This window comes from Haplochromis burtoni, unplaced genomic scaffold (genome assembly GCF_018398535.1).
Source record: "Haplochromis burtoni strain Fernald_Lab_line unplaced genomic scaffold, NCSU_Asbu1 Contig_55, whole genome shotgun sequence".
NCBI classification, from domain to species: domain Eukaryota; kingdom Metazoa; phylum Chordata; class Actinopteri; order Cichliformes; family Cichlidae; genus Haplochromis; species Haplochromis burtoni.
Window position 1 is genome coordinate 2445042 of NW_024582416.1, and position 25203 is coordinate 2470244.

Below are 25203 nucleotides of genomic sequence, written 5' to 3' on the forward strand. Positions count from 1 at the left end.
TTAAAAAGAAACACATCAAGGTGATTTGCTGCTGTGCCTGGGATCCTGGGGTCCTCGTGCTGTCGAATGACCCATTTTCTCCAAATGTGATGCTGTACGGTGTGGCCAATCACCTCTCATCTGTCCGAAGGGCATTTCTCGAGAGGTCTTGTGGTTTCTTCAGATGAAACTTTGCAAACATAATCCATCGTGCAATGCCGAGATCTGTGTCTTTTTTAAGTCTGTAGGGTTGATTTTGAATACATGCTGTAGTTGGTGTTCCACTACCATATGTCCTAAATGGGCTACATACTGAACCTGTTGTAAAAATTTAAATACTTTAGGTCCTTGAAGTTACTTAAACTCTGTTAAAGTTTTACATTTCTCTCATTGTTTACAAATAAATAAATAAATAAAAAGATCAAAACCTTCAAAATTGAAAATAATTGCCTGTGTTTCTGTAGCTTTGCACAGTGTCTCTTTGTTTTCGGTGCCACAGAGCTCCATTTATTTATTTACTCTGCTGTAATGCTCACATTCGCCAAATCAGAGGCTGAAAATAGTCTTTAAGAAATGCACGATTTTCCTCCAGTTTGAAAACCATTCAACCCCCGTCTGTTACGTTTTTGCTTAAAAAAGAAAAAAAGAATAGATATGTGTTTACCCTGTTTTATGGATGTAGTGCTTTTAATTGGATTGACAAGCTGGGTATGTTGGAAGGCATTAAGACCGTTTTGGTCTTTTGATGCTATGATGTTTGTTGATGATGATGAGAATACAGAATATCACCACCTGCTGCTACAGTGAAGCACTGATGAAGCTGTAAATGTGTGCAACCAAATTACTTTCTTTAATGGTTCCTATTAAATGATGTGTTATGATGTGTCTGTATTTTGTTATTTTATCTATTTATATCCTCCCAACCAGTCAACTGCATCCAGAGGATGAGACGGACGCCGCCACTGGATGAGCTTCAGCCACCGCCCTATCAGGATGAGAATGGCTCTCCGAGGATGTCCTGCACGCTGTCAGATCTGGGTGATGCCAAGTGTGATCTGTCCCACACCAGCGGTAGCCCCCACCTCTCTTTTGGCAAGTGTCCCAGTGAGGGCAGCGACGGCCCCGAGACTGAGAGTTACCTCAACAAGGGCTATGAGGAGGACGTGCCCAGTGACAGTACAGCTGTCCTCAGCCCAGAGGTAAATACCAGTCATGCAATATCAGAGTGATACTTTAGATTGAGGTGTTATTTTGAACACTGAACATTTCATTGGTTTCCGTAGGATATGTCAGCCCGTGGATCAGCAGCCCAGCTACCGAAAGGTTATGAACCAGATCCTGTTGCAAAATACGGGACCCTCGACATCGTGTTTGACTACGACTCAGAGGAGCAGCAGCTGTCTGTAACCATCATGGCAGTAACCGACCTTCCCAGCTACAAGCGCACCGGTAACATCTCCTGGCAGGTTCATCTGGTGCTTCTGCCCACCAAGAAACAGAGGGCGAAGACGGGGATCCAGAGAGGCCCGTGCCCCATCTTCACGGAGACCTTCCGCTTCAGCCATGTGGAGTCAGAGATGATCAGCAATTATGCTATCAGATTTCGCCTTTACAGCATGCGACGAATGAAGAAGGAGAAGGTGCTCGGGGAAAAGGTGTTCTACCTCACCAAGCTCAACCTTCAGGGCAAAATGTCGGTGCCGGTCACATTAGACCCATGCTGTGCACTCCCGGTAAGATGATCAAAGCAGGTGTTGGCTTTCAAGCTGCCACTCATCACCTCACTAATTACTTCTCTTTGTTGATTGGTCTTTCATCCAACATTTTCAGATTGAGATCACATTTTGCAGATCATTCTTACTGAACTGCCTGTTTTGTTTGCTTGTTGGCTTTTAATGCTTCTCAGGAGTAGATGGTAGTGCGACACTGCCTCCATTTCATCTTAGGGAATAAACAATAATCAGTTTACTTATTTTTTTCCTTTCGCTCACTTTATTTCAAAGGCTACAAAGAAGAAAGGCAGCCTTAATAAAAGGCACCTATTTATCCTGCATTGAATCTGTCAGATATTAGTTTTCTTTCCCTTTAGTAACAATATTTTTTATTTATGTAGATATCCAGGTGCTGAATTAACCCAATACAGCAACATTAAGTGCTTAATTCACTGAACATAAGATAACTAAAAATGTAAAGAGTATTTTTAGCCTATCCAAAAAAACAAGTCCTTAAGTATAAAGAAAAGATGTGCATTACGTAACCTTCAAATGTTAGCTTGCCCAGCCTAATACAGGCTCCTTTTTTAGCGGGTTAGCTATCTGTTTGGAGATATCATATTAAAATCTTCCCTGAATCGGGTTTATTTTCCTCACGGTTCTTCTCCATGGCCAGCTTCTGGCCTAGTCCAGCTTCCTCACTCTCTGATGACTTTAAGAGCTCAGTCAACAGTTTGAGGTAATAATGAATCAAATGCAAAGTTTATTTTGTAAATGTTACTATTATTAGTGTTCAAAAGTAGGATTATCCTGGTTAAGCCGTTATCCACTGAGTGTGATTTCAGTAACAGATCATTAATCCCACTCTGGCTACCACCATATTTTATATCCAAGTTATAGTGGCTAGCATTATTTAGTGTGTACTATACGACACTATTTTGCCTAAACCAACACTCTGTGATAGTAAATACATCATGTATGTAGTGTATTAAAAGAAGTCAAAGCCAGAACCTCGTAGATTTGAAACCGGAAAACTAGATACATTGTAACTGCATGACGGTGATTTGCAAAATCAAATAGGCATTAAGGTATTCGGCAGCTTTGCCTTTATTCAGGAATATAACCAGAATACAACTGTGTTGGATTACAGATGAGTTGCGCTCATTGGCACAGACAGACTGAGATTGATTGAAACATGCTAGCAATCTGTCTGTGTTTATAAAGTAGATGGCAGTTATTTGCGTACCTCACCGGTCTGTCTGAGAGTGATTACTTGACGTGATCGATGAATGCGAAAAATTCAGTACAATGACCAAGTAAGGAGTCTGACGTCCTGCTGGGACAGAGCAGTAAAGGGAGGGTGTAGTGAACTGCTGTTTGAATTGTAATTCATTTGTGTTTTGGAAAATCCTTAACAATTAAAAACTGATATTAAGAATGTTCTGAATGTTTGCCAACTCTTTCAGGGTGGCGAATCCCAGGTCAGCCTCTCAGATATGACATGCAGTGAAAGCGCCTCGTCATTCCAGTCAGTCAGTCAGGCTTCCACACCGGAGATCCTCGTGGGCCTGGTTTACAACGCCACAACAGGACGTCTCTCTGTGGAAGTCATCAAAGGCATCCACTTCAAAAACCTGGCTGCTAACAAACCACCCAGTAAGTACCCTAAAACGTTTTGTTGTCCAGTTCGAGAAAGAGCAGGAAAACACTTTTAATGTTTCAAATGCTAGAGCGGAAGAGGACAAGTTGAGCCTGTGCATAGGAGTTTGTATCTCCTGTAAACATCTGTAGTCAAAGTCTATATATTTTACATACTATGCGCTTCCTTACGTCCAGTCAGAGAGGGACTATGCACAGCGTATAACTTCTCCGAATCAGAGATAGTGTACTCTATCTCGGCCACCACCTGCTTTTCAGTTTTCCTCTGGTTTCCCTCATTTCCCAGTCAGCCTCCTCAGTCAGCTTCCAGGGATCTGAGCAGCAAGTTCAAACAAAAACTGCCTCTTGTTGAACTTTGTGCAAATGTTGTTGTTGTTGGCCTTCTGACCCTGTTTCTCTTTCCTTGCATCTTCTGTTATGTCTGCACCTGAAACTCTCTCACCCTACTACCTTTTTGACATCTTGGTCCGCTGTTTTTCTTACTGCTGTCCAACCCTTGTTGTCAGATGGACTGTTCTGTTGTCTAAAACACTTGATAGGTGGACAGGTTTATATTATCAGAGGTGAGTTTCTGTTCTTCCCTGTAAAGTGTCATCAGTGTTAATTTCACATCCTTTTTTTTTTTTTAAATACATCTTCATGGATGCAAATAGATTTAAGTAAATGGAATAGCTGTTGATTGGAGACACACTAATTTAACTGGCTTCTATCATTAATATATATCTAATTTGATGCTGTAGTATGTTGGATTGACTCAATGTCGCCTCATCCCCCAGTCGGTTGCATCAGATGGCTGCCGCTTCCTGAGCTTGGTTTTCCTCATGTCTTCCTCTTAAAAGGGAGTTCTTCACTCCCACCGTTGCCAAGTGCTTACTCTTACTGGATCACATGATAATTGTGATTAACTTTGTCTCTCTGTAATTTATAGGTTTTACAGTATGAAACAATTGTTGCTATAAAAATGTAAATTACATATAACAGCAACTGTTTATGCAATATTGGGAGCCCAAGCTCTTTGCACCCATCCCAAATAAGTTGAAAAAAATGTAACTAAATTCTCACTTGGAAACAGTTTTGATAAGATAAGCTTTTCCCATAAAACCTGAAATATGACTTTCTTTAAATTCATGTAAGCTTTGGACCATAGGACTCTTATTGCATTTTAACTCTCATCCATGAAGATGCTCGGCTGTTGTACTGTAAGTCTTCTTGCTGTATTTCTGAATGCGTATCACATCACGCATGCATCTGAGATACCCCCTCCTGCCTCCTTTGCCCGTTTCTTGTGTTGCCTGGAAGTCCTTCGTGTTTTCACTCAGCCTTTTTCATGCTATGTCAGTCTAGTTTTCTTGGTGTCTGATAGCCAGCAAGAAGGAGATGTTGTCATTGAGTGCTGGCCTAATTCGAACAGTACGCTTTGCACATTTTACATTTTTCGGCTTTGCTTCCAGCATATGAAACATAAACAGGACTTCTGTAATAGAGTTGCATAAATATTCATCTAAAAGCCACACTGTACTGTCCTCCCATTAATTGCCATGTTCCATGTATTCGTGAATGTCTCTAACTAATAACTAGCTGTCAGATTTTGATATTGTTTGTGCATTCTTGAATAGCATATCCACATACTTTATAGTCTTCAAATTGTACTTGGAAAATAGTCGCATCTGGCAACACTGAAAAAAACCTTTGTGCAAAATCCTCACGAAGGCCTTGATTGACTTTGTGCGTCCTTACAAAGTGGAAAGAGCACGGTGAAAGATGCGGAGCAATTTCAAAGCTTCTTTTCTGCCATTTCAAAACAGTACCGAGCCGACGAGTCAAGTTAATCATCAGCCGCAGCCCCTCTCATTCAGCAACAATGCCAAAGAGCCATGCATCACCGCTACTGACCACTTAAGACATCCACAGCTCTACAGAGCCCATTCAGCAGCAGTCAAAAAAGAAATCAAGGCTATTTTTTTCACTCTGCTTTTATGTCAAAGAGAGCAACTGAATGTGTGATTGAAGGCGGTGAGCTAGGCGTTGGAAGGCAGCTGGCACTCGACAGCATGAAACCCTCAGCAATTCATTCCTTATACCCCTCTTAGACTGGAACATAATACACAGCATTATTACAGAGTATGGTTGTAGACGAGGGGCAAAACACTCTCAAAGATCCATTGTGATTGCCAGTCTTGCCTCGCTTACTTTCCGCTGGATTTATGGCTTCAGTTTGTGCCATGATTTCTGCATTGAAATGAGGAGTGAATAAGGAAAGCGTGAATGCTGAAATCACTTGATAATGGCAGTGTTTTTCCTTTTTGCTTTTTCCTCTTCTGGGCTAAATGAATGAGCTTTATCGGGATTTTGTTTTTTGGAATGTGATCAGCGGGGTAATAAAAGGTGGAAAATGTCGCAAACTGCGAGTATCAGAGGTACAAGTCGTGCTTCTAAGCTCAGAATTCTTAGATACTTTAATCCCGACTCGATATATTATGTTCTGTCTTTGATTGCTAGGGTCTTGAGCTAAATATGTTTTTTCATATCTCATCTGAAAGCGTCATATAATAACATATTACAATTATGCACCAGCAGTCGTACTAGTAGTAAGTGCTTTTTCTGTTCTGTTTCACATTAAAAGCCCCTATATGCATGAAAACCTGGCAACATGCTTGCATTAGTTGCATAACGCAACTATTAAAATAAATACTAACAAATGAAATGATCATTTTTATTCATCAGATTATTAAAAATTAGATTATTTAAAGAGTTTCTAGTGCAGCGGCAGAGGGCAGTAGGGTTTTTTGCAGATCATTTGGTTGTGCAAGCTTCCTTGAGCAATGAGAACTGGCGCCTCCAAATTTAAGGCCACAGTTCTCAGCCAGACAAGGGTGGACTGCCCACTCCAGGTTGGAAATGAATTGCTGCCCCACTTGGAGGAGTTCAAGTACGTCGGGGTCTTGATAACAAGTTGCGCCTCAAGTGGACGCGTTCAATTGCCTCTGGGTCTTGATAAGGAGCTGGGGAGGAGTGGAACAGGAGGCTAGCAGGATTGATGCATCAATGCAGACGATGTGCCACTCTGGTGAAGAGTGAGCCGAGTGTGAAGGTGAAGCGGCCAATTTACAAGCTAAATTTCAATGAAGCTGTGTAAAATAAAGTGCAATAATTTGCAAGTCTCATAAACTCTTATTTTATTCACAACAAAACTTAGAGAGAATTCACTATTTTAAGGAAAATATTGGCACAGTTTATACTTGATGGCAGCAACACGCATTAAAAAAGTTGGGACAAGATCAAGTTTACTACTGTGTTATTTTAACACCAGTCTGTAAACATGTGGGAACCCATGACACCAGTTGCTGGGCTTCTGGGAGAGGAAGGTTGTCCCATCCGTGTCCGATCTGTTGTTATGGATGCAGAACTCTCTTTAAAAAGATGCGATCAGATTTGTAGGCAGCCAAGTCCGTAGGGACTAATACACCCCATAGCATCAAGCATGCAGGCTTTTGAACAGCGCTGATAACAATCTGGATGTTCCTTCTTCCCTGTAGTCAGAATGCTGCAGCGTCCAGAGCCTTAACCTGCATTTGTGGATGGCACAGTGAACTGTGTTCACAGACAGTGATTTGTGGAAATGTTTCTAAGCCCATGCACTGATTTCCATTAAGCAATCATGCCTTTTTCAAGGGCATCCAATACAGATTTTTGGTCGTGTCCCTCACACACAAAGGTTTCTCTAGATTCTTTCATTTGATATTTGGTACTATAGATTATAACATGTTGACAGTTTTGAATTTTGCGTATTCTGAAATTCTTCCACAGTTTGCAGACAGTCTGGTGAACCTCTGCCTGTATTTACCTCTGAGAAACTCTGCTTCTCTAAGATGCTCTTTTTATGCTACTGACTGTTGCGAATGAACTTATTTGCAAAATGATCTTCCAGCTGTTTCTTTGTAATATCACTTACTTTTCCAAACGTTTTCGAGACATGTTGCTGCCAAAACAATTCAAAATGAGTCAAAAAGTAAAATGTTTTAATTTAAATATATGACCTGTTTTTCTCTGTTTTATTGTGGATGAAATATGGGATTATGAGAAAAGCAAATTCTGAATGTATTTGCATTTTACACAGTGACACAACTTTTTTTGAGTTTGGAGTTGTACCAGTCCCTCCTACCTTCACAGCCAAACACTGTGAGCAGTGCCCGAAAGAATACGTTTGCAGAAAAAAGCGGTGAAATGAAGTTCCTCCCATGAGTGTTTGGGCTCGCCAGGGGAGTCGCTCAGCCATTCAGAAGGAGCTCAAAGTGGAACCACAACTCCTACAGACTGAGAGACCCAGCTGAGGTACTTCTGGCATTTGAATAGAATACCTCCCAGTGAAGTGTTTCACCATTCTGGGTCTGCCCTGGACACACTGGAGTTGGGAATTTATGGAAAAACAATACTAAACACATTTTAAAAAATGATTTTCTACAGATATATAATTAACAACAACGTCAGTTCAAGCTTTTCTGAACAAGTTTCTGGCATGATGAAAGAAAAACGCGTGTGCCCATACACAGAAAAGAGTCTGCTTGAGAGAAATAGACCTTAACGGGAAAACTGAAGAAGACCTCTTTGCATAGTGAAAGAAAAATAAATCCAGTGTGAATCTGGGTTACAGTAAGTGTCTATTGCCAAAGTCATAAGGGCAAATGCATGACACCCAAAAAATCTAAATAAAATCTATATTTTTCTTTATTTCCCTCTGAACATGATATAGCTATTGGTCATATTAACACTTTAATGCTGGCAAGAAATGTTTTTAAATGGAAGCAGTAATCAAATTTTTAGACATGCATGAAACAAATGGAGTCTCCATGAACTGAGCAGTGGCATTCAATTCATAAATCATGAAAAACACTCAGTGCAACAACTTAACCTTCTTATTTTTCCCGGTTCTTTTCTGTTACGCAGTTCCTCCATAGATTTTATTCAAGGCTTTTTCGAATGTCTTGTATTTCCCTTATGTTTCTGACACCTCTCACCCAGATTCTCATTTAGTGTCAGCAGACCTGTATATCCTGCACAATATGTGAGTCACATTTTGGACAAAGCATGTCTTGGGACTGCCTTGGGCTCTAAAGTTTTAGCATAAGTCATTATGTCAAATAATAGCAGCTCTTCATGGTAATTTGTGATGAACCACGTAACCAGAATTAATTAATTTTGGCTACATGGTTCGTTTCAGAAGGAGCTCCTAATCCTTTCAAACCCAAGCAAACGTATGACTAACTTTCTCCAGTCAGTTTTCATCTTCAGCATTATCCCCCATTTCAGATTAGACATCAGTAGTCGCATAGCAACAAGACTGAAGTAACGCTCCCTGCGCTCACAGCTGTGCTTTGTGTTTGATCAGGAGAAAAAACGCATCCTATGTGGTCATGCTCTTATATATCATCCGCTGTGACATTATTACAGAAGTGAATGCTTTGTGGAGAAAATGTGTCATTCTTTGCTGCAGAGGAAACAGCTGCAGCAGGTCGTCATGGCTGATTACTAAGAGGAAAGGTGAAGAAACATAAGGATTTTGCACAAAGGGTCTATTATTTAAGTCTGGTGCCTGAATTATTTTCTTTCCTTTTTTTTACTACTACAAAGCTATTGTAGAATCTCACGGTTTAAAATATATATATAAAGATGTATCATTTCCCTTGTAACTCTCTCCTCCACCTGCTTCCTCTCTAGATACATATGTTAAGCTGACCTTACTTAACTCCATGGGCCATGAGATGTCCAAGTGTAAGACCTCCATCTGTCGAGGTCAGCCCAACCCAACCTACAAAGAGACGTTTGTCTTCCAGGTAGCTCTTTTCCAGCTCTCGGACGTCACGCTCATCCTATCCGTCTACAACAAGCGCAGCATGAAGCGCAAGGAGATGATTGGTTGGATTTCGCTGGGCCTCAACAGCTCTGGAGAGGAGGAGCTCACCCACTGGACTCAGATGAAAGAGTCTAAAGGACAGCAGGTTTGCCGCTGGCACAGCTTGCTGGAATCTTAATGGCACAGCAAGATGGCGCGCGGGCATAGCTACACGGCGCCGCCGCCGTCGTTGTCCCAGATGGGCAGGAAATGGAAATGTTCAACTGGGAAGCGGGAGTGCGATGCCGTCCAATGAACCAGCGTCAGTGGTGATGAAGAGACGGGAACACAACCACATCTGCACTCAGTTTCTCAGCTCGGCATGGCATAAGCGATTTCATGGCTCTGTTTGACTAAACAGTCATGAATTAGTTTTATGATGAGACATGCTATTTTCCACATACTGCCGTGTAATGACCTTTAAGTTTTTGTAGATGGCATCTTTTTGTCTGCTGAGCCGGTTTAGCTGGGGCTAAAGATCATTGAGCAAATTACACCTGGTAGCCATATGTACCCACACCTCCAGCCGCAGAAATACAAGTAGGAGTTTCTAAAGAAGGTTTTAATTTTTGTAATTATATTTTTTTAACAAATATTTTCCAGACCACCTCTTAGCAGATCCTTACCTTAAAATTTAGCTAGAGACAACTTCTTACCTGGAAATGTCAAACGAGGCTGGACATTACCATTGTGTCATCCCCATCGACTTCAAAAGCACAAAAAGTTTGGCAGATTTTAAAATGGCAGTTCTACAATGGTGTAAAATAGGGACTGTAAAATAATTAAAAAGGAAAAAAGCTTCTTAACTGCAAGACCCACTTGAAGGTTCCTGTACTTCTTTAAAATACTACAAGCAATCTGAAGTGCTTCAGTCAAAGGCAGCTGGACTCCTTTTAGGTTTTTGAAGACATCGTCACCTCTCACCTGAAAGGGTTATTTGCACCTAAAGAAGAAGAGACTGTAAAATACAAATGTTCAGATTTTGGATTCACGCCTCTACTTACGTAAGCATAACTCATGATCTTAGGTGGCGCACTAGACAGCACTCCGAATCAGTCTTTAGAACTGAAAACAATCTTCTGAATGAAAAGTAAAACCTCTTCAGGAACCTAAAGCGAGTGCAGCTGCCTTCAGTTCAAACACTTTAGATTACCATTAGATGACTGAGAACCCATTCAGTCATAGATAGTAAAAAGGGACTCATGGGGGAGGTAAAACTAGTCACCATGGAACTTCCATAAAATCCTAGTTCTTACATTGGGAATGAGGTTCATGTACCTCAAAGTGCAAGCCTTAGCTTGTTTAGGATATAACAAAGAGTGACAATCCAAACAGCAACAGCAAAACATTTAACTCAGTCAGAATGCATTAATGGTAAATCAAAAAAGATAAAGCAATTAGAAGAGATAAGGAGCCATGGATAAGGACCTGTAAACAAAGAAGCAAAAGGCCGGTCTAACAGCAAACAGGAACTTCCAAAGCTAAAAGAAAAAAAGAGACACCAGTGTGTAAGCGCAAAAACCATTTGAGGTTGGTTCCAAACGTGAGTCAGTCCCCATAGACTCCCACTTTAAAATGCCCAATGTAAAGCATTAAAATCATTAAAATGTTTATAGTCTGTTTATGGTCCATCAGCTAAGCCCATTCTCTACTAATTGGAGTCACTGAACTGGATCTCTCCACTGTGTTTATGCTGTTTGGAGCACCTCTAATAGAATTGTCTAACACATAAAAGAGCTTGCTGTGTGGTACAAACCATCCAAGAAATCTCTCACTCCACTCTTTTGTCTACATATCATTAATTCTGGGTCCAAAAACCTAGTATAGCAAAAATACTGAGTCCAAACCAATGAACGCCTTTATGGTGTCCATCTTTTACATAGTCCATAGAACTTCTCCAGATGTCTGATGTGTGAGTCGGAGGTGTGGATACACAGAGCTACCATTACTGGTCATGCTAACTGCACTGACTCTTTCTCTTTGGACCAAAAAATGACATTTAACCTCCTACAGTTCACCTTCCCTCTGTCTTCAGGCTTTAGAAGATCTGGACTGTGACCGGAGACTTTGCACTGGCAGGTCTTTTTATCAGATGTGACCAGCTGATTGGTAACGATCATGTCTTAAATCAGAAATTATATTTTAGTGGATGTTTAGAACAGAGAAGGGAGCACAAGAGGAAGAGGACTTTTCATTTTCTTATTTTGTTTGTTCACCTTTCTTCTGACTGCAGCTTTAATCACTATCACATCATTTTAGAAACATGCATGCCACATGCTCCGTCCAGGGTAACCATAAATGGGACAATTATAAAGTGAATATACGGACTTTTTCAATTTTAAATGTCCTTTACCAAAGTTTATTTCATCACGCTGCATTGTAACCTGTGCAGTTTCATTCAGGGTGGTGGGAGGGTATAAGGCAGTCATAAGAAAAACAAAGTCAATTCTAAGGTTTTTATGTATCAGGAAAAAATGTTAAAAATAATCTAGGACTTAGCTGGTCTTAAAAGTACATCGTCAGGTGAACAGTTTTTAGTACGCCCCTCTGTTACCGACCACATTTATTTTGTCCTGATAAGTAAAACCTTAGAATTGATACTTTCTTTTTCATGGCTGTAGATTGAGTGAGAATTATTACACTTTAATGAATTCCTCTCTGCCGACACTACTGAGTTACAAGCATAGCTTCTCAAGCTTAAGTAGAATAAATAAATGTGAAGAATAATAGAAGGTGTCAGACACGCCCTGACATCACTGCCAGGGTTTGTGTCGAGATGACATTCAATAGTGATCATGAAGAAGAAATGAGTGTTTCAGATTGTCGAATATTTATAGAAAACACCAGTTGGAGGACACATTGACTGACTGGGATATGCTATATGTAGGTTAGTTAGATGGTTTTGTGAACATGACTTTTCATTCGAAGGTTACACGCAATGTCACGATTCTTTAAAGAAATTTCCGACACCTTTTTGAATATAAACGGCTCATTAAATCACAGCTAACAGGTGAGACTAAATCCTACTTGTTACCTTTTTCTAACCTGCTCTGGTGCTATAAGAGAGCTGTGGGTGTCTACACAGAAGCCCTTGCCTTATGGTTTTTAGTCAGTTCATCAACTTCTTAAAGAGTTCAAAACACAGACACACCCTGAGAGCACACAGACCTGCATCCACACTTACAGAAAGCACACACAGTGCAGCACCACTCAGCCTCGCTGGAGGGAATTCAAACTTTTGAGGCGATTTCATTACGGCAGCGAGCACCGACAACCCTGCAGACTGTCTACGGGCTTTTTAGCTGCAGCCGCTTTATCTTTGCGTTTCATATACAGATAAAAAATATATATATACTCTTTACTGTGCCTGTGGTTGTGGTGAAAGGTAGCTTTGTGCAGTGTTTACCAAGTGTGTGTGTGCGTGTGTGTGTGTTGACTGGAGAAGGTACAGTAAAGGGGGCGTGGGAGGGGGCTGTGATGTAGGTAGAGTTGTTGCATTTTCTTGTTGGGTGTAACCTTTTCTGATTTCAATTACTGGTTATTAGAAGAAAACAAGCCAAGTCCTGATTGTCTGACATATGCTTTATATTAGTAACTGTTTTATCTATTTTTGTATCAGCAGCCGGGAGAAGAAAATGTGTCAAGCCAGTTATTAGTGAATCAAATATTAACCGACTCCGTGAGCAATACTGTTTGAATTGCTAGTCTTTATGATTCAGTTTGTTTACGTGGGGGAAGCAACACACGTCTTATAGCTCAGGTCTTATTTACGTTCCCTTTTCTAAAACCAGAGAGGGGTGTGATGGAGACCGGCTGAGTTCATCTCAAAGCAATCTGTCAAGACTTCTCAGCTTTGATGCTTTCTAACAGCTTGAAACAGAAGCACAGCCTTTACAGCACAACAGTGAAACACACAATGCGAAAGACCAAAGCTCATTTGGAAGTGTAGAGATGCACCTGTAATCTGAATCCAAAAGGTTTTTATTTTATAGGATCAGCCTGGAGCCTTTGAGTGAATTTGTATAGTGTGATATTTGATTACCTGTGGGGGGGAGAAAAAGGGGGGGGTGGAATTCAACAGAAGACGTGCAGGGATATATTAAAGTGGGATCACAGGCCCCATAGTTAATAATATTACAATATTATTATCAGTAAAGTAACAGATGAAAAATATTAACACTGCTGGGAAAAAAATCCTCTTCTCTGAAAATATAATTATGCTGGAGAGAATTAGTACCTGAAAACCAACTGGAAATGTTATCCGTAACACTTGATCCATGATTCATGTTCCCTCCAAATACGGAAGCAAAAGAAGACCAAAACATTTGACTTCTAGATACTGTTACGTTTATAGATTTGAAAAAATGAAAATGCTTTCACGTTGTAACACTTCAGAAATGTTGTTAAAGTGTTTTTAGAGTTTGCAAAAACCAGAAAGCAATACTATCACAAAAGGAACAACATCATACAATCTGGACTGCCTTTAGCTCTGATGACAGCATTCAACGTGGGATCATTTTGATAAATTTATCCAGCATTTTTTTCCATCTAGAACTGCATTCATTTCTCACTATTATCTTGTTTGACAATGGGAGAGGCAGAAATCCCAAATATTCTCAGTGGCCTTAAGATCTGGACTCTGTTGTGGTCGATATGTATGTGAAAACCAAGTCACAAGTTTTCTCCCTGAGCCCCTCTTTCGAAATCCGAGCCCAATGAAGCCTGCCATGGTCATCTTTGAATATGCCCGTGACATCAGGGGAGAAAAACATCCATTGATGGAAAAACCTGGTCATTCACTATGTTAAAGCTGTGAGTATATCAGCATATATATGTACCAGTATATTCAGGAAGTCAGCTAACCTCATTTTTTTTAAACGTAAAATTTGCTGAACCTAAGGCTTGCCCAGCAGGTACGAGGCATGATGGGCGCATGACTTCATCCATCCCTCGTTAGTTAGCCATAAGTCTAGAGCAAGGTAAATCTGGACCACATGACCTTTTACCATTGCCCCAGAGTCCAGTCCTTATGATCCCAGCAACGTGCAGCCCATTTTTTCTGATTAGCCACACAGATAAGTGGTTTTCTTAAGACTACACAGCTGTGTAGTTCTCTTAATTTCATATCTATGATGACTGTGGTCGAATCTGATTTCACCAAGTTTTTAAGTGATTGTGATCATGATCAGTCAAGTTTTTTTTTTCTTTCCAGATTTCAATAATGTGTTGTACATTTCTTAACCCGGCTTTAGTACTTTCAGCTTCTTCAAAGTTGTTTTCCTTGCTTGTTGGAGGGCAATAATTTGACTCCTCTGCAATAGAGCAGTGCATTTTGGGTTTTTTTTTAGGAAAGAGAATCTACTAATTTCATCAACTGAAACAAACATTTTTGTCCTCAAGCAGCTGCTCAAGGACCCGAGGGCCAACTACTTCATCTGCTGCCAGCATGTGAGACCATGAAGTGCTTTAGAAACAAGTGAATATACTTGAAAGTCATTTTAAAATGCAGAATTTAAAGTTTTAGGTTAGTTCAGGGTCGTTTGCTGTTGTTCATCTTTACTTCTTCAAACTTTTGACACATGAATTTTCTGTTTAATGTGGTCTGTTTACAAAAACAGAAGTAAAATTTCCAATCAGGGAATTAAAAACAGATCTCTGTACATTTAAATTCAGTGCAGTGTACACATTTAAACTCTGCTGGTCTTCTTTTGCTTCCGTACCAAACGACAGAAACCTGTTTAACATCCCTTTGACGAGCTCTGAATGTGTTAATCTTTCACAGGCTGTGTTCCACTAATTACGTGTTCAGACTTGTACGTTTGCTGCATCGTTTCTTACGCTTTCGTTTAATTTACAAGATTTTAAGAATTTTCTGGTTTTTAAGGCTGGTTTTAATTTGTGATTTTATTTTATTTTTTAGACACTACCTATGCCACAGAGGCATCGGTGCCTTACTGTTTTTCACTCAGCAACCTTGTGTTACAGTGTCTTAACGTATCTGTAAATGTATTTTTCTCCTGTACTTTGGACTGACTTTGATTTGTAAACTGTCTTATTAATTGACTTCTGATAGAGAATTTCTATGTGATGATATTGTTTAAAAAAGAAAAAAAAACAAAGAAACATCATCAGGGTTTTTTTTTTTATTGAATTGTGTGTTGCATTTGAATCAATGTCCTAAAATTTGCCTTATATTGCATTTCCACAAAATAACCAACAGGTGGAGCAACCATTGCATCCTGTTTTTTTTTTTTTTTTTTTTTTTTTGTCAATGTTTGAACTTCACTTACTTTATAAACTTTAACTCTCCTCCGTTAAATGTAAACCACCGAAATTTGCATGAATTCAAAATAAGCGTGGCGGTGTTGTTTCTCGAAATCAGACTGCCTGCAGCTCATGCTGAGAGGGGCTCACTTGTACAGTGGCATCTTTTGATGAACGTTTCTGCCCCACAGGCAAAGATATCATAGCTACACCCGAGTGTACATCTAAATACCTCTCTGTTGCAGAAATCCTAAAAATGGCACAGAAATGGAACGTTAAGAAAAACAAAACACATCTTTAGGTGGATATCTGTTACTCTACACCTAAATATGTTTGCACTTGTTGTACAAGAGTGTAATTAATTCCAGCTTCATTTTTATTGCACAGACAGACAACTTTAAAGCTGTCAGCCCTCCCCCCCCTCTTGTCGGGGACTTTGCTGTGGTGAAGTGACACCTCTGCTTTGTGTGATCCTGACACCCAGCAGTAGTTTGAGCTACATATGAAAAGAAGGTAAAGAGAGAGAAAACAAGATCAGAGATACAAGGTTTTCACAATTAACTGTGTTCCCCGACACGTTCCACAGCTGAACGCAGAACAAAGTGCTCTCAGGGAGAAACACTGGAAAATAAGATTCAGTGGCTGCTGTGGAATCAAAGGGGAAATGCATAACAGATGAGAGGGGTTTGCTCCCTCCCCTCTCTTTGTCGGTCACATCCCTGCAGAGCAGATCTTCCAACACACAACCTGTCTGAAAAAAAAAAAAAGCTGTTAGAATCCTTCAGGTGCTGTCGGAAATTATATTATTACAGCCAGAGGGCACGTGGACGTTTGAGAAAGTAAATGAAGTCAATGGTGTAGCCAATAAAAACAATAAGCAACTGCCAGGATGGCTGAGCAATAAGTAGTCCTGCAAAACAAACAAAAGAGGCATTAATTTACTGACATTAGTTAAACTTAACTGAAGCTGAAGGAGATTTTAGTAAGTAGAAGAGAAAGTAGTTCTTCAGGCAGATATGAACGAAAGCATCCAAACTTACAAAAAGGCACGCACACTGCTGCAGCACTTGGCTTCATTAACTATAATCCAAACACTGAGGTGATTTCATTTCTCCAGCGAGCATCAACAGCCCTACAGAGTGTCTGCAGAATACCAACATTTGATGGCTCCAGGCAAAAGCCGAAGTACACGCTTTTTAGAGACCAGGGGATTATGTAAAGTGGTTAATAAAGAAAATATTAAGTAGATTAAGCAATACCCATTGTCTGCAACTTGGATTCAAATTATTCTCAACTACTGATTAACAGGTTTAAATTTGAGCCTGAGGGATGCTGGATTATTGGGGCCAAGGTGGATGTTTATGCTACATACAATATACTTATAAGGAAAGTAATGATTGTTTAGAAACTAGTCTCTAACTTGCACAATAATTAGCTAATATCTTCTTCTACCTTATCCTCTGAAAAACAAAAGCCATGCAAAAAAAATACATATATATATTTTTTAAATTCACAATATTTTTCAATGACGTATTTGTTTATTGAAGGAACTAAGAAAAGGAACTTGGGACACCGGCATCCTTGGACAGTATTTGTACTTTATTACAACATGTTACAGAATTTTACCCATGTGTCTGTCTTACACTGGTCAGATTATCCAATGAGCATTCTGGGCACAGAAAGCAGCACGTGAAATCTATTTTTATTACCAAAAGTATTTGCATATTTATATTTTCGTGTCATCCCATATACTGATGGAGTAAAAGGACTGAGACGAGGAATAAACAGCAACAGTAGCTACACATAATCCTGATGAAAAACAATTAAAAAAAAGCACAAGCTGTTTCATTTTCCACTTAATAACAGATACTTTATAGTTTTGGTTCTGCCTTTACAACGGTCTTAATTCTTCATAGCATGGATTCAACAAAGTTCTGGAAACGTTCCTCTCAGACTTTGGTCCATGTTCCCACGATAGCATCACAAAGCTGCAGCTGTGCTTCTGCTGTGTTCTGTGCTGGCAGGTGACACCTAGTGTGCTCTTCTGCAGCTCTAGTGCAGCCGCTTCAATGTTTTAGGATGTGTTATGTGTTCAGAGATGCTCTTCTGCATAACTTTGTTGTAACTTGTGGTTATCTGAGTTGCTGTTGCCTTCCTAGCAGCTCAAAGCAATCTGGCCATTTTCCTGTAACCTTTGGTATCTTCCAGAGAACTGCTGCTCACTGGATGTTTTCTCTTTCTCTGACCGTTTTCTGAAAACCTTAGAGATGACCGTGTTGGGAAATTACAGTAGATCAGCAGTTTCTGAAACACTCAGACCAGCCCATCTGGCACAAACAACCACGCCACCTTCAAACTCACTTAAATTACCTTTCTTCCTCATTCTGATGGTGGCTTTGAACTTCGGCAGGTCGTCTCGACCACGTGGACATGACATTGGAATTGGCTGACTTTTAATTTGTACCCAGGGATCCCCCACATAACAACCTATCACGTGTTAATAAAAACGCTCTTCTGCGGGTGCTTTTTGCAAAAATAATATAAAATTAATCGACATACAATAACGCGGGCGCGATAAGTCACTCAGAACGGGAGAGTGGGGGAAGTTCCGAGCAGGCCGTGAACTCCTCAGCAGTACTGGTCGGGATGGAGCTGCGGCGCTGCTGCTGTTGTTTTCTCTCCGCCGCACGTTCATATTAACTGTCAACCGACGGGAGCAGCTCGGGACCCTCTGCGCGGAGAAGCACCGTGAATGGACTACCACAGACAGCGCTGGGGCTCGCCTTTATCCCTCCGCCGAAGAGAAGACAAGAAAACATCAAATTAAACAGCTGCAGCATCTGTCAACCTTTGCAGTCTAGAAAAACGCGCGGGTGCAGTAAGAAAAACGGCGCGCGCTCACTGATTAGTATGTAGACAAGTCGCTAATTAACTGGTAATTACACAAGTAGTATTTAAACCCGCCTGTGCGCCTCGCGTGTCTGCCAGGAGTCTAAAATTAGACCGAGGCAGAGCCGCCGGAGGACGCGGTAGTATTTATTTAGTAGTTGGTTGTTGTTGTTTTTTCGTTTTTCATTAACGCACCTTGGATTCCTGCCGTTACCACAAAGCAAGTGTGGAGCCGAGGACGAGGTCCAAACAATTCAAGTCAGGTAAGATCATATCTGCTCGCTCTAATGTGTGAACGTGCTCAGGATCCCGGCGCTGGAAAGTAAAAGTAGGCTATTAAAATGAAGTAGTAAATGGTCTCGGTTCGTTTTTGAATCACTGCGCGGTCCTTGTTTTCAGTCTGCTTGTTAAACAGTAGCTTATGATTTTGTTTTAATGTGCTACATGTTAAGTTGTGAATGGAAAATGTTTATTGAAACTGTTTTTGTGCGTCCTCCTGATTTTACCGACCTGAGTAAACTGTTGGATAAACCTGATTTAGATCTTGCTACCTGCGGGACTAATGAGAATCGGGGCGCTCAATAGCTCACTGGTTTGACATGACAGACACCCAGGTCCTACACATTACGCAGGCTGACATAACCAGCCACCCTCCTGGCACCCATCCAGCCTCACTTCATTATTTTTGTGGCGACTGCTCTTGGCTGCAAATCCTGAAGTGGCGGTTGCCTGTATTACTGCTGCCTTCTGAAAGGACAGGCTTTTAGGCGATTTAGCTCAATCCTGATCTTCTGTTGTCTCCTTGATGTCATTTCTGTGCTTTCTCGGGCTTAGAGTCACAAGCATCCACTGCTCCCAGGGTGGACTATTAACACCCTGTTAGCCCCAGATGGGATTAAAAAATTCCAGCCTGGCATGCGTAATGGAGTGAAGGCAATAAATAAACATCATCTCTTTCTGTATCTGCTGTTTTGGTGAAATAAAGGCTTCGAGTGCAGCCGGCTGGTAATAGTGTTGGATGCGCTTCACCTCCTCTCGCTGCCAACAACATCCGGAGTCACTTGCCAGGAATTCCACCTTTGCTATTTGTTTCCCTTGGAGGGGGGTGAAAAGTGCTATGTGGAATATAGTGAAGCACGCAACAGGGAGAAACATCCAGGTCAGACAGTACAGACGAGAGGCGTTGTAACAAGAGGAAGCGTCAGGGCTTCTGCAGCACGGTGGACGGCTTCTTGGCATCCAGCTCGGGCAAGTCCGATGCCAGATCCCTTCTCTTTGCCGCCTGCCAGAGCCCCTCCACCCCACCGTCTTTATCAAAAGCCTCACTGTGATTTCCCCCTTTCAGTTCTGTTGCTGAGCTATCAATCATATCTCGCTCTCAGCAGACTCTTCTGCTCATTAAGGATGTGAACCTGTAGGTAGCCTGCAGCCCCCCCAGCTATTCATCTCCCTCAGTGGGGCGCAGAGACTCACATCTGGAGCAGCATTGCAAAACATGGCTCTTAGCAGACATGTAGTGTACGCTTAAGGAGATTCAGCGCACTGGTGCCAAGCATAAAATTAACAAGTGTGCGGCTCATAACCAAACCTGCACTGGTATGTAATTAGGCAGAAAAGCAGAAAAAGGATAGATGTAGTGGATTATAGAGACTCCACTGCAAAGGAAAGTCTGGAAAAATAATGCTGAAGGGACGTCAGTGGTGATGATAGCTGGCTGGCTTCACATCATCCCCTTTGTCCCTCTCTTTCCCTGCTCTGTTTTGTGTAAAAGGTCTCAGCCAAGACAAGTTGAGCTGCTTTAGTGAGTGTTTTTGTGTGTGTGTCAGGACCGCAGGGTGTAGCCCCAGACTTTTTTTTTTTCCTCCCCCCCCTCAGGCACAGCTTTCCCATCATGAATGCTCCTTTGTGCTCCAGAATGACACACAAGGACGGAGAGCAACTTCAGAGGAAAGGATAACGCAAGTTTGTTTCTGCACAATTAAGTGTAAAAATAGAGGAAGGTGTGACACGGCTCTCGCTTATAGCAAGGAGCTCACGGGCAGTATTTACAGCTCGAGATCCTGCGGCTCAAGAGGAATTTTCTCAAAGGTTTCTTTCAGTGCTTTAGTGTGGGTGTCTGGGGTGAATTTAGACCTGACAGAATTAATGCAACATGTACAAACACTGCTTCAAAATGCCTCACATTCCAGAAAGGAAAAGTAGTTAATCACTTATCATAACTGCTAACACATGTGCAGTCTTGGAGGATTTCACTCCCATTTTTTTATTAGCTTAAAAAAAAAATCACCTTTGGTTTCATGCACAGGTTCAGAAGGAAGAAGCAAAGTGGATTTGTTATACTGTCATCTGACAATGTGGTGGCTTTTCCTTCTTTTGTTTTTTGTACACAAACACACACGATGCCCTTGCTTGTCTTTAATGTGCGGCATGTCCACCTCTGGGAGCATCGGCAGTGACGTACTCACACACAACCCCGGCCCGTGAACCCTCACAGCCACAACAAGCCGTCCCCAGATAGTCCATAATGCAGCTTCCCTGTCACAACACATGTGTCACCGCTCAGCAAGAAGAGCGCCCGGTGAAAACCTCGAGGGCCCTGAACCCAGCTTAGTCACGCCACCGCGGCCAAGACGGCCCCTCTGATAGCTCCTGACAGGCTGCACGCTGGCACAAGCACAATCAAAGATGCAACGCAAAAAGGAGAAAAAAGCAAAGAAAGAAAATACTAGCGTAAGAGCAGAGGAGGCAGTTACTTGGGGAGCTGCAGTTTTTGACCTTGAAACAAACACCAGACAGAAATCATTTTTGCTTTCTGTAGCTGCTCGATAGAAAACGTAAATCTGGACCAAATAAAAGCATAACTCCACTGCCTTAGAGTCTGCACAGCTCCAGCTCAGATGGTGGGAATTTTGCCTCGTGCTGTATTTCAATTTTAATTGGGACATTCAGAGTAGCTGGACTTATTTGTGATTTTTTTTTTTGTATTGCCAGATGTGTACCACTGGTGAAATTCTGGTCATAAATCAGTGTTTATTTGGGGGGGGGGTTCAGCTTGGTTTTGGCATTTATTAGCACACAGGAGTCCTTTTTGTAACCATAACTGACCATTTTAAAGTCGTCATTGCATTACTAATGAACATAACACCAAAAAACAGGAAAAAGCATCCAGTATCTGCCCACGTCTGTCGACAAGGCCAGCGATACGAGCCCTGTTGACATGTGTCTCGGGGCTTTTTTAAATCTCTTAAAAAAACCTGTTGATTGACTTTTTGTTCACACCTCTGCAGCGTTTCTCTCTGATTTAGTCAGCATGGCTACTGCTTCTGTTTGACTGCGGTCCACTTCACTAGCAGGGGGCTAATTGCTTTCCATTTGAGTGTCTCAGTTTTGATTCATGGCTCACAGCGCCTTGTTGTTGCTATTCTGAAGGAGATCTTGATGTCATGAAAGCTATTATCTACTCTCTATCTGTTCCCTCTCGCTGCTTCACCCTCTGATGCCAGCACTCGCGCACACTATCCGCCCCCACTTCAACAGGCGCGTTGATGGGTCGTAGCTTCTCCATATTGAGAAGAAGTGGGCTGCGTGTTAGCTTACAGTTCTCAGTTAAAGTATGCTGATCACCCTCAGTTCATCCTCTCTCATAGAGTTTATTAGTCATCCTGCCACTCTCTGCCAGCTGGTATTAACCTGCAGTACTTATTTTTTTATGCAAAGTGTGTCAGCATCTAAATCTCTGTTTATATTTTATGTATTTTTATTAAATAACATTCGTTTTTTAATGCATCGTGTATACTAATAATAGTGTTAAAAAGAAACAAAATGCTAATAATAATAAAAAACACATTGTGGGTATTTTATTATACTAAAGCAGGGATTTTATTCTGTTTCAATTGATTGATTAATAAGTTTTACTTTAAACTTTTCAGAATTTCCAAATAACCACAATTAGTCCAATATTTCCGACTGATTTTATGAACTCCTCACAGATGGGATTATACTGGTTTTATTCATCCATTTTCTTCCTCTTATCCAGTTCAGGGTTGCTGAATTGGATAAGTGGGGGATGATAAACAGGATACACCCTGGATAGGTCACCAGTCTGGGATGAAGCTGGAAGCATGTTGGCTTTAAACTGGATAAAGCACGCCAAAGGAGCTAATTAAAACAATCAGACGGTCACCACATTATAGCTGCTAGCTCAGACTTCCACACTGTTATTTGTTCCTCAATGGTTAACAGTGACCATACACTGTGAGGTGTTCACAGCACTATGTTCCCTTGTCCTGCATAATGAGAAATTCATTGTATACAGTTTTCCAGCCGCTTCTTCATGCCAACGGGAGCCAGCTGAGGTGATGTGGGCATTGGGTCAGGGTGCCTCATGGGTGCCTCATGGGTGACTTGAAGGTTTTCCATGAACAGCCGACTGGAGACTTTATTATTTATCTGGCCTCGGAACGCTTCAGAATCACCTGGGAGGAAGTGGAAAGTTTTGCTGGGGAGAAGGATGCCTCCAATATCCTGCTAGCCTGCGTCCAAAATGACCTGGCGTTGCATAAGTGGAAAATGATCGCTGACACAAATGCAACTCCAAGTTCTTTTAGTGGTCAATTATTTAGTGAGTTGAATTTTGAGGCAGACACGCTACTAAATTAACATTTTTAACATTACAACGGCAAAACCAGTCAACCCCAAAGCGATAGAAAGCCAGGATTTGTTGCATTCTTTTGTGTGTTTCTTGTATTAATCTGAGGAGCTCGTTGCTTCACATATATTTGAGTTTATTCTCTATTTTTTTGTCTCGCTGTATCACTTTATGTACAGTTTGTTTCCGTTGCTCTTTGTCACATTTTCTGATTCACCAACTCTCAGCTTCGCACTTTGAAGGTGCTATTTTAACTCTGTGTTACACAAACAGGTGGGTGGAAATGCAGTTAATGAAGCGCAGAATCAGTGCAAGCAGCTGCATCCTTTTGGAATGACATTTATTGACTGTGTAAGCTCTCGTTAGTACACATTTCTGTATCCATATTATAGATGATGCTGTTTAAAGTTTTGAGTTGCCGAAAGGGTTTCTGGCTGCTTTTGTGCCACATTTAATTGTACTTTATTTGCATTTGCAGTCAGATGCACATTTCTAGAAGCTTTCAGTATTTGAAAGCCTCTGTAGTGAAAGCGAGACTGAGGATAGAAAAGACCACGTGTTGTATTGATGCATCTGGCCAGGTATCTCTAGACACAACAGGTACTCCACATGTGACAGGTTTCAGTGCCGCTGTCCCCGTCACATCACATCAGCATTCAGTGTCTGTGTGTGAGCAGAGGCAGCAGGCATCACACTATAAAGAAAAGCAAGGGAGCAGCGAAGGCAGTGCCGACACTCAACTTTTTCCTCTTCCTGCGAGATCCAAAGTGCCTGCCGTGAGATCACAGAGCTCTGAGGAAGCCTGCTGTTGAAACTCCCGTCAACGCAACCACAGGCAGCTCTTTCAGGGCTACACCCACTTATCTTCCCACTGTGGAGATGTGTCGCTTAGATTTGGTCCACCACACAAACTGCCAGCACACGCACGCACCTGCCTGTATCTGTGCAGGAGCAAGTACTGACACACACAAAGGCTGACAGTGACAGGAGCTGACGCTGTTGACAGTGAATTTTTAAAAGCCTTTTTTTTGTTTCATGCATATGCATAAGGTCAATATCATTGTGCTTCTCAGGGCTTTATATCTTCCAGACGGTGTCCCACAGCAAGCCTGGGTGTGCTATTATTACTGCAGAGGTACAAAAAGCAATTAATACAATTTAAATGTATGATATTAGTCCCAACCAACATGGTGCCATACCAGCTGTAAAGGCACCTGGAAATGAAATATGAGAGAGAGTTTATCAGACCGTCAGCTCTTCTGAAGTAGACAAAGTGTTTTTAAAAGCAAAAAGAAATGTCGGTGTCGTGCTCAAAAGGGCCCTCATCTGACATTAAAGTCGAGAACTGACGTCAGGTTTTTTAGGCAGATGCGTGTTGAAATTTTGGTTTGCCCTTTTTCTGTGCTTTGGGGCCAGAGAGTTTGATACCCACTGCTTTATAATGCATTGTATTAAATGCATTTCACTTCACCTTACTGGCATTCAGTGCCATCAAAGGAGCCCTTCAGTGACCGAGCACCTCAGGAAATACAGAACTCGTTCATTTTTGGACTTTATTATAGAAACTTTGATATATCCCAATTTGTATTTTAAACTTGAATAATAATAATTTAGTGTTACAGATTTTTCATCTTTTGGACCATAATTAAAATTAAAAAGGAATTAATTTACTCATTAAAAGAGAAGAAACTGCAGTTACATTGATGTTTCCACATTTCCATATCTCTGTGTCAAAGGTCATTTTTTTACCCAGAAGCACCTAATCATGACCCCAGTGTTCACACTTATAATATTACCTACTTATCTAGAGCTACATAACATCTGCAGCAGGTTATTTATTTATTTATTTTATTAAGATTTGAGGACTGCAAACATACCGTAGTTGCTCCTTGTCAGAATTTGTGCTCTTGTTGCTCTGGCTGGCAGAACAAAATCTTGCCAACACACTTGTGTCCTCTGCGCAATTCCCTGTTGCACAATTTATCTGCTTGATTCTGCGTGGTTGTTACGTCGTGACACATCGCATGTTTGTGTGCGATGCTCTCAGGCCGTCCGGGATCTATTTTGATGCGAAAACCACAGACATCTTTTCCCTGCTATCTGCTCCCCTAAGGCTTGAAGTAAAAACCTGGCCAAAGAAACAGGGAGTAAACTCTTAGCAC

At 41.3% G+C, this 25203-nt stretch overlaps 2 protein-coding genes across 5 annotated transcripts in view; both read left to right on the plus strand.

The window, feature by feature from the left end:
- Positions 1-15359, plus strand: part of syt14a (synaptotagmin XIVa) — a 55346-nt gene extending 39987 nt beyond the window's left edge. For 2 of the 4 annotated variants that reach the window (XM_042220779.1, XM_042220778.1), the window contains 5 exons: positions 907-1178; positions 1263-1712; positions 3158-3347; positions 3836-3913; positions 9066-15359. In XM_042220779.1, the coding sequence (XP_042076713.1) occupies positions 907-1178; positions 1263-1712; positions 3158-3347; positions 3836-3913; positions 9066-9379 (1304 nt within the window). In that variant the 3' untranslated portion in view covers positions 9380-15359. The remainder of the gene's footprint in view (positions 1-906; positions 1179-1262; positions 1713-3157; positions 3348-3835; positions 3914-9065) is intronic. The other 2 variants (XM_005922267.3, XM_005922268.3) reach the window with 2 other exon arrangements.
- Positions 15360-15464: 105 nt separating this feature from the next.
- The window catches only part of sertad4 (SERTA domain containing 4), a 20670-nt gene continuing 10931 nt past the window's right edge, over positions 15465-25203 (plus strand). Inside the window, exon 1 of the mRNA XM_005922266.3 lies at positions 15465-18656. The gene's annotated coding sequence lies outside the window, so the exon portion shown is untranslated. The remainder of the gene's footprint in view (positions 18657-25203) is intronic.